This window comes from Arachis ipaensis, chromosome B3 (genome assembly GCF_059453495.1).
Source record: "Arachis ipaensis isolate K30076 ecotype BB chromosome B3, ASM5945349v1, whole genome shotgun sequence".
NCBI classification, from domain to species: Eukaryota; Viridiplantae; Streptophyta; class Magnoliopsida; order Fabales; family Fabaceae; genus Arachis; species Arachis ipaensis.
In genome coordinates, this window is record NC_142438.1 from 11,718,961 (window position 1) to 11,730,452 (window position 11,492).

At 36.3% G+C, this 11,492-nt stretch overlaps 2 protein-coding genes across 2 annotated transcripts; both read right to left on the bottom strand.

The window, feature by feature from the left end:
- Positions 1-435: 435 nt before the first annotated feature.
- LOC107629536 (uncharacterized) lies at positions 436-6,877 on the bottom strand. The gene is made up of 4 exons (XM_088508472.1): positions 6,247-6,877; positions 2,631-6,070; positions 1,913-2,068; positions 436-757 (listed from the first exon to the last, which is right to left on the bottom strand). The coding sequence occupies exon 2, from the start codon at positions 6,043-6,045 to the stop codon at positions 5,569-5,571; it is 477 nt and encodes a 158-aa protein (XP_088364598.1). The 5' UTR covers positions 6,046-6,070; positions 6,247-6,877; the 3' UTR covers positions 436-757; positions 1,913-2,068; positions 2,631-5,568.
- Positions 6,878-8,438: 1,561 nt separating this feature from the next.
- On the bottom strand, positions 8,439-11,422 carry LOC107629535 (uncharacterized). The gene is made up of 7 exons (XM_016332352.3): positions 10,983-11,422; positions 10,599-10,689; positions 10,063-10,178; positions 9,869-9,928; positions 9,724-9,789; positions 8,893-9,098; positions 8,439-8,798 (listed from the first exon to the last, which is right to left on the bottom strand). Exons 1-6 carry the CDS (start codon positions 11,037-11,039, stop codon positions 8,901-8,903), a joined length of 588 nt encoding a protein of 195 aa, XP_016187838.1. The 5' UTR covers positions 11,040-11,422; the 3' UTR covers positions 8,439-8,798; positions 8,893-8,900.
- Positions 11,423-11,492: the final 70 nt, after the last annotated feature.

The following is an 11,492-nucleotide window of genomic DNA, read 5'->3' on the forward strand; positions in this document are numbered from 1 at the left end:
TTCTTGTTTTTCTTTTCTTATTCCTTTTTCTTTTACTTTTTCTATTGTACCCCCACAAAACAAAAACCATGTGTGTTTTTTCATCGCAATTGCACGTTTGCGTGCTCTCCACTGAGGAAAAGAGGAGAAGCTGGTGCAGAAGAATGAGGTGTAAGAGGTGGCAGTAGTGACGAAGTGGAAAGGAAATTCTGAGGATGAATGCCTGGAGGATGGAGAGGATAGCGACCATGGAACTACGGAGGTGGGTAGCGTGCACTCTAAAATTGATGAATGATAGGATAGTTTAGAAAATTCAAAAATTTGGGAACTTTTTTAATAAATTAAATTTTAATATTACAAATTTACCTTTATATTTTTCATAATTTTTAAAAATATCTTGGAGCTTAGAAGGATTAAAGGTCCTTAATATATTTTCCGCACCTACGAAACCACCTATTAGAAAACATATCTATCAAAACTCACATCAATAATACATTGTTTAAGTAAATTGCCAGTCCCATAAACTATTATCGATTGAAGTCTACACCTATGGTGCATACCATAGATTTTAACTAAGAAACCAAAATAGTATATGCTACTTTAAATGGAGTTTGAAATTCACATGGTAACCACAACTTATCTAATCAAAATCAATAACATTCTTGTCCAATATCTACTTTTTTGAAACAGTTTTTACATGCCTTGTACTCTTGTAGTACCAATAATTGCTCCCTGCATCTAGCGCAACAACGATAATCACAAACCAAAATGCTTCAACCTGATATTAAAAATAAAAATATAATTAAAAAAAGTAACGGAACTAATGCATGAACAGCAACACTGTGTAACAATTACAAAAAAACAGTGAAATGTATTTTTCATGAATCAAATAGTAGAAAAATATTTTTATAAGTTGTCTATAATGAATGAGAATTTAGAAAACGAAATTTGAGCACCAAAATCCTTCTATATCCTTCCCCATTATATATGTAACACAAGCATGTCTATTAATTCATCTTTCTAGAATTCTAGTCATAAAATATGTGTGATATTTACAAGTGTGGGATTAGATAAGATCGTGAGTTTTTTTATTTTATATGTTATATACGATGAAAAATATTTTAGAAAAAGAAATCGGTACACAAAAACTCTCAGAACTCACATATCTCCATTAGTGCCTATTAATTCAACTGTTCATTTATTAAATATGTATACATTAATACCTGTGAGTTTAGTTAAGATGATAGTAGATACTTTTCATGGTAAGCTAAAGTTGTTAGGTTTTATCTTTTGGAGTCTAAAGTTCTTAGGTTTCAATCTTAACAATAGCTAGAAAATTTATTTTCTTTTTTATAAATATACATGACAGAGAGTATTTTAGGAATATAAATTCAAAAATGCTATGTGCACCAAATCCTTCCTCAATTCACATTATACATAGTAGAAGTAGACAATAAGCAAATGTATAATGATGATAGATAAAAGATAATTAAAAATAAATATGTAAAACTACAAATTAAGAGTAATCCAAAAAAAAATATATTACAAAAAAACATTTAAAATACTTGTCCCAAAAAAAACACACATATATATAACATAGAAAAATGAATGGGAGATATTTCAAAACAAAAACCTAAATAAATGAAAATAAAAATATAATAGAGCATACACGTATATGACATAATTTTGGGCGACTTAGAGCAAAAGGAAAATTTCTTATATAGCTATTAGACACTAACTTATTTTCAAAACATTTTAAGTATGTTGTTAGTCACTTATAACATTTATCATTAATATTTACGAGTTTTGATCCAAAATAAATGTGTAATATAGATTATAACATCTAGTCACACAAAAAAATGATTATAACATCTTGATTTTAGATAAATCACAAATTATGCAAAAATTTTGGGTGGTTGCATCGGAGTCTAACCTTTTCTTTCTTTGACAAGCATCTCTGCTTCAGCAAGTTCATTAAGTACAGGGCAACTGTTATTCATCACAGCATCTGATAATCCTACGAGTCTTTCATTGATTTTAGGCCAATAAAGAGAGTTACTTGCTGCAGCATATTCTCCACCCAACAAGGCTGTAGTTACACCATATAAAACATGAACAATCAGCAGTTATAATGACAATTAATCAGATGCAACTTTTACAAAGGGTAAAAGGCGAATTCAATTGACAGATTGATAAAACAAGAGTCTTCAAGAATTGATTGTAGCTACAATTTTTTCTTTGACAAATTATTTCAAGATTAAAACTACCCAATTGCAAAATCATCAAACAATCGAGTGGAGGAAGGTAGGTCACGTCTGTAACCCTTACTACATGCAGTTTCAAGTATGGTTTGCTCAAAAGCATACTGTTTTTTTTTTTTTTTTGTATAAATTATACGCCTATGCTCCATTCTATAAAGATGAAGCAAGAATCAAAGGTTAAGTAATAAAAGATAACATAACTGATATGGAGAAGGGTGTGCTACAGAGAAATCAGGTTTTTTATTCAAAGCACATACAAATAACTTTGAATTTATCTAAGGTCTGCTCCCTTTAGTGTCAAAATCTTTTAACATCAGTACTAACAATGAAGACAAGTATAAATTTAAAAGAAAATCATGCTGTTCATGATGATAAATATGTAGTTACTACCTGGCATTTATCTGTCCTATATCAGATGTTGCGCTGACAATCCTCCTGGTCAATCTCAACTTTAGGGATTGACTGTATCTTGTTCCAATCTTCACTCCCACGGTCCATACATCGAGCTTTTAAATTGATATAATTTCTGATGATTAAACATTTCACCGAGCTTGGTAGTTGTCCCCTTGGTAAGCATTTAAGCTTGGGACATTCAGAAAATTCTATTTTCTCAAGTTTAGCCATGTCACCCGCCTTCAAAGCCCTCCATTCTCTTAAGTCTTGCATATTACACAATGTAAGAGCTCGCAAAGACTGATAACCAGGTAAGACTCTGTCACGTCAACGTACTCCAATTTACTGATCTTTTCAATGTGAAGATCTTTCAGCATTAGAAGATCGCCAAGAAACGGGAAAGCTACACAAATGCAATTCTACACAAAGTATGTTTGTTTCAGAGATGGTTGCCACAATTCCTATGTACCATGTGCACACTTTATCTGATCAAGACTGTTGGAGAATAATAGAGAAAAGAGCATTCTCAAGCCTTATTCCGGATGATTTCAAACGCTCGGTGTTGGAGGAAATTGGATTCAAAATTGCACAAAAATGCAACAAATTACCATTAATAGCAAAGATTTTTGGAAATGTTTTGTGATTTAATCACGATGAAAAGAAGTGGAAAACCATATTGAAAAGCAAACTATGAAAACTTCCAGCATCTCGAAATATACTTTCAGCATTGAAATCGAGTTATGACCAGTTGCCTTCTGTTTGCAAAGATATTTTGATTATTGTTCTATTGTTCCTCCAAATTATAAATTCAGCAGAGATGAGTTGGTCAAGTTGTGGGTATCTGAAGGCTTCATTCAACAAAGCGGAGTAAAAACGACACAAGAAATTGGTGGAGAATATTTTGATATCCTGGTTTCAGAGGTCATTTTTTCAACTCTCACCAATGGATCACGGTAACCATCAAGTATTTAGAATGCATAACCTCATTCATGAATTTGCTGAATTTGTTTCTGATAGGCTGTGCATTAGAGTGGAAGATGGCATGTCATCGCCAATTTCCAATCTTAAATATGTCAGACATGCATCTTTAATCTGTGACGACGTTCAAATAGAACACTTGAGCATTTTTAGTAAATGTGATCGAATGAGGACTCTTATTTTGTTTTCTAGGGGTGGTGATATCCCTGTCAAGATGATTCCTTTGGCGAAATCAATTTCAGTTATTTGATGGTTCTAAATTTGAGTTTTTTCGATATCAGAGAGTTACCTGAAACTATTGGTACAGCAAAACACATGCGCCATCTTGATGTGTCCATCACTCCTATTAAGGAGCTACCTGAATCAATTACAAATCTGAATGGGATGAAAACGCTTAAACTCAACAACTGCATTCACCTACTCGAATGGCCCAAGAACATGAAGAATCTTGTTCCAATCTTCACTCCCAAGAACATGAAGAATCTTGTCCCAAGAACATGAAGATTAGAACAAGATTCTTCGTATTCTTGGGCCATTTGAGTAGGTGGATGCAGTTGTTGAGCTTAAGCGTTTTCATCCCATTCAGATTTATAATTGATTCAGGTAGCTCTTTAATAGGAGTGCTAGACACATCAAGATGGCGCATGTGTTTTGCTGTACCAATAGCTTCAGGTAACTCTCTGATATCGAAAAAACTCAAGTTTAGAACCCTCAAATAACTGAAATTGATTTCGCCAAAGGAATCATCTTGACAGGGATATCACCACTCTTAGAAAACAAAATAAGAGTCCTCATTCGATCACATTTACTAAAAATGCTCAAGTGTTCTATTTGAACGTTCGTCACAGATTAAAGATGTATGTCTGACATTTTAAGATTGGAAATTGGCGATGACATGCCATCTTCCACTCTAATGCACAGCCCATCAGAAACCAATTCAACAAATTCATGAATGAGATTATGCATTCTAAATACTTGATGGTTACCGTGATCCATTGGTGAGAGTTGAAAAAATGACCTCTGAACCAGGATATCAAAATATTCTCCACCAATTTCTTGTGTCGTTTTTACTCCGCTTTGTTGAATGAAGCCTTCAGATACCCACAACTTGACCAACTCATCTCTGCTGAATTTATAATTTGGAGGAACAATAGAACAATAATCAAAATATCTTTGCAAACAAGAAAGCAATTGATCATAACTCGATTTCAATGCTGAAAATATATTTCGAGATGCTGGAAGTTCCCATAGTTTGCTTTTCAATATAGCTTCCCACTTCTTTTCATCGTGATTAAATCGCAAAACATTTCCAAACATCTTTGCTATCAATGGTAATTTATTGCATTTTTGTACAATTTTAAATCAAATTTCCTCCAACACCGAACATTTGAAATCATCCAGAATAAAGCTTGAGAATGCTCTTTTCTCTATTATTCTCCAACAGTCTTGATCAGATAAAGTGTGCACATGACACATCGAAATTGTGGCAACCATCTCTGAAACAAACATACTTGATGTAGTCACCAATATTTTGCTCCCTTAGCAGCAACATTGAATGGCAAGCAAAGAATCTCCCAATCATTTGCATCTTCATTGCAAATGCCAACTACATCTTCATTGCAAATGCCAACTAGTACAATTAAAACTTTCTTTTTCCGGAGTACCTTTTTAAGTGTAACTTGAATTTGATCCATATCAGACTACTCAAAGTTTTTCTCGCAAACAGCTTCAACCATCGACCTTGTAATTCTTTTTGCATCTTCATCACCAGAAATTAATTCAAAATTGTCCGCCACATCATCATTGTTGTAGACAAACTGGGCTAGTGTAGTTTTTCCTACTCCCATCATTCCCACTAATGCAATGACTGCAAAATTTTCATTCATCATGTCATTAGCTAACAACAATGATAGAATTTTTTCCATGTCATTTTCCCTTCCAATTACACAGGATGCATCTACCAGGAACTGGATTGCAGCTTGCTTATAGAGTGAAACTGGTTGATTTTGTACAACTCATTCATAAAATTGGCCGCCTTCCTCTCAATATCCTCCAGTTGCTGTCTCATATCAACAATGGAGGATGGAATATTAAGCTTAAGCCCAGCTAAGACAGAGTTTCTCAACCGGTTGCCATCACCCATGAGATAGCTGAGGTCATCGGGAGTAAATTTTGAGATTTCCAAGGCAATCTCATCTATTAAGTCCTCAGCATCAAGTAACACACACCAAGTGTCATGAAGCCATAGTTGCTGCATCTTGTAATCGAGAGGGTAGTGCTGCATTGCTTTCACACTATCAAAAAGAACCTGAACTTTCAGCAGGGTCCTTTCCAGCTTCTTCAGCTCTTCGTCAGCACCAAGTATAACAAATAGCTCCTTCTTAACAAGCTGCAAGCTGGCCGAGACAAAGCCGAGCTCGAAGATCATATCCATGATCAGAGCGGTAGGAGAACAGAAGCTAGACGAGATAAGAAAAGTGTGTAAGACAACATTATCCATTCAATCAGTAACAGAGTTATCAAATTAAAATTTATCATCAAGCTCAAACAAGGAGCCAAGTCAACAAATCCAATCAAACCAAGATTCCAAGAACAAGCACTGAGGACTGACTAAGGGAAAGAATCGAGGCATTACCTTCGGCGAAGGCAGTGAGCAGAGATTCGAGGGAGAGTAACGGACGACGGAAGCTGGCGAAGAACGCTGGCGACAGAGGACGACGGGCGAAGAGCCGCGGAGCAGGACCTGGAGATGCTGGCGTTGGCGAACTTGTGGCGGGCCTTCGAGCACGACGAACCAGGTGGCAATCGCGCGACCGGCGGCGACGGTTAGACGAACGGACGGCAACAATGAGTCGGTGGTGGGGGAGGCCACTGTAACTAGGGTTTCTTTTTTGATTTGGAGGTAAAACTGGAAAAGCTTCGTTTGAAGAGTCAGGAGTAGGTAGGGATGTCAATGGGGAGGGGAGGGGAGGGGAGGGGCGGGGCGGGGGCGGGGGCGGGGGCGGGAGATGTAACAATGCAAGACGGCGGCGGCGCAGGAGTTAACAAACTCAACGGAGCAGCAACGTTGGCGAAGAAAGAGGGGAACGGCGAGGTGCTGTGATGACGCGGTGAGTGGGCCGGCTGAAACGGACAGTGGCGAGGCCGCGAGGGAGGTGTTCGGAGGTGGCTGGCTGGGTGCAAAGAGGACGGAGAGAACGCAGAAGGGGGGGTTCGCGTCTTCGCGAGGAGGGTGACTGGGTAGCTGACTAGCTGGTAGCGGCACTAGTGTGTGGAAAGAGGGGCTAGGGTTTCCAAATTTTCGATATATATATGGAAGGTGAAATGACTAAAAAACCAAAGTAAAAAATAAATTATTAATAGTATTTAAGTAATTTAATATATTCGGGGCTGTGGGGAATATGGGGACGGGGACGGGGATCCCTGCTCGGATCTCCGCATCTGTTTCGGGGGAATTTTGCCCCCCGTTCCCGCAGGGAAAATTTCTCGTCATCGGGGCTCATTCGAGGCGGTCCCCACGGGGATCCCGCCTCTTGGGAATTTTTGACACCCCTAGGAGTAGGGCTGACAATATATACCCTACCTGCGGGTACCCAACCCGAACCAAACTCGAACCAACCCATTCGGATAGGGTTGTCTACTCTACCCGCTGCGGGTAGGGTAGGATAGAGTACGAATTTGCCTGCGGGTAGGGTAAGGTACGAGTTTAGGGTATACCCTATCCTACCCTACTCGCACCCCTAATATATTATAATATATATATATATATATATATATATATATATATATATAAGTTATGTATGTAGTGAAAAAGTGAGTGTTGAACTCACAATTTTTCTCTTGTAAAAACTTAAAATAACCACTAAGTTAGTTGATGATCATATTATTTGTAATTTTATGTTGGATTTTTTTAAGATTTTATTGTTTTTAATTTTAATTTAAATTTAATTTTTTATTTTCTATGTTATTAATATGTATAAAATTTGGAATAGTTGAATTTTATATTTGCTTGAAAAATTTTTATTTTTCTGCGGGTAGGGTCGGGTAGGATAGGATTTAAAACTTTAGGGTGCGGGTAGAGTTAGGGTTGAGAGATTCTCAACCCGCGGATAGGATAGGGTAGAATTTTAAAAAAGTTTTTAATTCGCGGATAGAATTAGGATAGAGTCCAAACCCTACCCTACCCTATCCATTGTCAGCCCTACTAAGGAGAATGAGGACACGAGGACCGTGCATCACCAAGTCACTGACTACGTTCAATGGCTCGCATCCGGTTTTTGGATAGACGGTTTCATATGATAAACCGAACCGTAATTACTTTCCATTCACGGTCGGATCAGTCCGGTTGGCCAAATCAATCTGATTTTCAGAACCCTGATATCCACATGACTTTTACACATTTTAAACATTTTTCTTGTATTTTCGAACCATCAATTCATTCTGACATTATGAGTTAATATAGGTCTTCACGACCCAAAAAAAAAGGCTCTTGGTAATTAGTAATTACATACATTATTGTAGCAACATTTTCTAAATTATTGTATATTTGTAAACATTATTTCTCTCTTATTAACACAATATATACTCGCACGGCGCAAATTAAAAGCTCAATTACGGTAGAGCGTGTCATTCTACACTAGATTCCAACAATCAAAATTATTTGATGTTTGTTCTTTTAGATAGTACTAAGTATCGAGACAGTAGAGTGTGGCATAACATGATAAACAAAAATAAATAAATAAAATAGAGGCTGGTTCACCCGATAAGCAAAACATGAAAAATTATTAACAACGTTGGCGACAAAGAGATCATGACAAGCTCCCAATGTTGTGTCAGAAACTCAGAATAATTATTTATAGGGTAATGATATTTGAGGAACGCAGACACAGACACACAGAATCAGAGCAAGGAGGAAATCAGGGGAGAATGAATAAATGATCCACGCAGCACTTAAATGAGAGGTTTCAAATACGGCAACCGAATCTAGTTAATTCACAAACTTACTATAATTTGAGTAAGTCATATCTCAAATACCCTAAAAAGTTGAACCAACTATATATACCTCACGAGCTCCAGATGTGAGTCTAAAAAAAATTTGATTAACATTCACAACATTTTAGAATGAACTGGCCAAACCCTACAACCATGCATCATGGCATCAATCGCCAAAGCCTAAGGCCAAAATAGCTGCAATAGAGAAATACACATTTAATTAAGTTAATGACAAATATATGCGAAAGCAAGTCATGAATGAAAGATGGTAGTTCATCAAAGTTCAAACCTGGAAAATTAGAAGGATGAGGTTCCTAGTGCTATTGAAGAGTATCCAGCAGCCTGTCTCTCTTTCAAAGTTGAGGACAACCAGTCCAAGCCCTCATAAAGGCCATCTCCCCTAAGCGCGCAAGTGCCTTGTATGTGCCATTTTCTATTCCTGAGGTCAAAGAGACCTAATCCTTCACATACCTCCCTTGGTGTCATTGCTCCTCTCTGAACAATTAAAATAAGATATTCACAATTATAAACTCACTTGAGAAAAAAGGCAAAACCCCATAAATTGTTGGAGTTCAACAGGAACAGTAGTCTAAGATTATATGAAACTGATAAATGTATAGATGTGCAGGTCGATTTCAATGAAAGTGAAGAAATTAACAAGACTACAGATACTGGGATAAGAAGGGTTTGATGGAGTCGTATACACTATCAATGCTAACAGTCTTTACATAAGAAAACCTACAAAAGGATAACCCACCATGCCAAATATCTTAGGAGATCAGATTAGTTTGGCCCCACATTCAAATCAAAAAAATTTTTGGAAATGATTTTAGAGCCAAACCCTTCACAGAGTGACTAATTTGAACTACTTTTACTTTCACTAATACCAGTAAATGAAGAAGACTACTATACTTGCAACAGTGATATATGAATTAATTACATTGTGCACATGCCAATATAGAACAATCTGCTAACAACTATAGCATAATTATTATTATTGACTATCAACAAACTCGACCAATTTAAACGCTTTGGTTCTAACTTATCTCTACTTCTTTTACCCTTAAATGTGGGGTCATTCGGCCTAAAGACCATAGCTTAATAAGTAACAAAGACATACCAGATCCTGTTTGTTGGCAAACACCAAGATGACACTGTTGAGCATAAATGGGTCATTTATGATTGTCTGCAAGTAATCCATGGATCAATTCAAATTCTAGTTGGAATAACATTGTGTGTATGGTATTGGATTTTATTTTTATCACCTGAAATTCCTGCTTTGCTTTCCCAAGTCTCTCTCGGTCAAGACTGTCAACAACATATATCTGCATAAACATGCACATATCAGTATCACACTTTAAACCCCTAGCTTGCTTGTGAGTCCTCTTCCATAAATGTAACAGAAAGTAACATTTCACAAGAGAAACCAAATGGAACACAAACGTAAACTAATCCTTACCAGACCATCTGTGTTGTTAAAATAGTGCCTCCAAAGTGCCCTTAATTTCTCTTGACCTCCGACATCCCAAACTGTGAATACAACATTTTTATACTGAACCTTCTCCACATTGAAACCTGCAAAGCCATGCGAAATTATAAGTCCAAAATAATGTATAGATTATTATTAAACTGAAATCTTCAAACATGCTTCCATCCATTCAATTCACATATACATACTACTTATAGTTATCATCCCTACCAATAGTGACTGCAACAAAATCTAGTTTATACTGAAACCAGCCAGCTCCATTACCAAAAGAAAAAAAATTCACCAAACATTTTTTTACCCAAAAAAATTCACATATACATGCTACTTGAAGCAGTAGATAAGATAAATAACATTGAAGAAGCTTAACACTGTCTGCCTATAAAAAACACACATTTTTTTACCTTTAGCAACTACCGAGTAGATGCAAGAGGACCAAACAACAAATTCAATTTATATTCAACAAAAAGAAATAATAATAAGGATCCTATTAATACAGGAAAACGCACCAATTGTAGGAACAGTTGATAGAACTTCTCCAATGTGCAGCTTGTAGAGTATAGTTGTTTTTCCAGCAGCATCAAGACCAAGCATCACAACCTGAATCGGATCAATGGAATTCAGAGGAAAATGAGAAAAAATAAATAAATAAGAGTAGCATGTAACAAGAAACCAAACATAATCACGATTCGTATTGCGCGCAAATTGTAATATAAATAAATCATCCAAAATTGAAAATGATCATGATGACCGCAAACCAAACATATTTGTTAACAACCTGAAAGGCAAGCTATATTAATTAAATGAAGAAATATCAATCATTAATCATGATAATAATTATTATTATATGGAAGGTAATAAAAAATAGTAGAGAATGAGGAGAATTAGGGTACCCGCATCTCAGTGTTGCCAAAGAAGGAATCAAACAGTTTACGAAACGTTTGACCCATGCCGGCGGCGAGATCAAATCCTAACTATGGACGAAGAAGCGAATCGAATCGAAAGAAGAATTAGCGATCTGAGAAGAAGGAACCAATACGAAGAAAGGAGGGAAAGAAAAAACAGCGTTGGTTTGGGTAAGCTGGGTTTGCTTTGTTTCTAAGCACTTTCGTAATTCCTTTTATTCCTTCTTCCCTTCCTTCCTTCCTTCCTTCCTTCCTTTTCCCCTTTCTGTGTTGACTTGGACACAATTCCAACATAAACAAATTCAGGAAGTACACTAATCAAACGAAAAATAGAATATTCTCCTTTTTTTACTTTTTAGTAAAAATAACTCATAAATGAATCTAATCATCCCCGCAAATGATTGGATGACCATCAAAATATTCTCTCCATTTTGATAGTCTCAGCATAATTAAGCTATTAATTAGAGGTGGGTCACCTTAATTAAATGTTAAACATTT

Excerpts from the sequence above, each read along its gene's own strand:
- LOC107629536 (XM_088508472.1), bottom strand. The coding sequence starts at position 6,045 with ATGGATATGATCTTCGAGCTCGGCTTTGTCTCGGCCAGCTTGCAGCTT.
- LOC107629535 (XM_016332352.3), bottom strand. The coding sequence starts at position 11,039 with ATGGGTCAAACGTTTCGTAAACTGTTTGATTCCTTCTTTGGCAACACT. Across the intron at positions 9,929-10,062 it reads TTAACAACACAGATGGTCTG|ATATATGTTGTTGACAGTCT; the intron begins GTAAGGATTAGT and ends ATGTTTATGCAG. Across the intron at positions 9,099-9,723 it reads TTGCCAACAAACAGGATCTG|AGAGGAGCAATGACACCAAG; the intron begins GTATGTCTTTGT and ends TTAATTGTTCAG.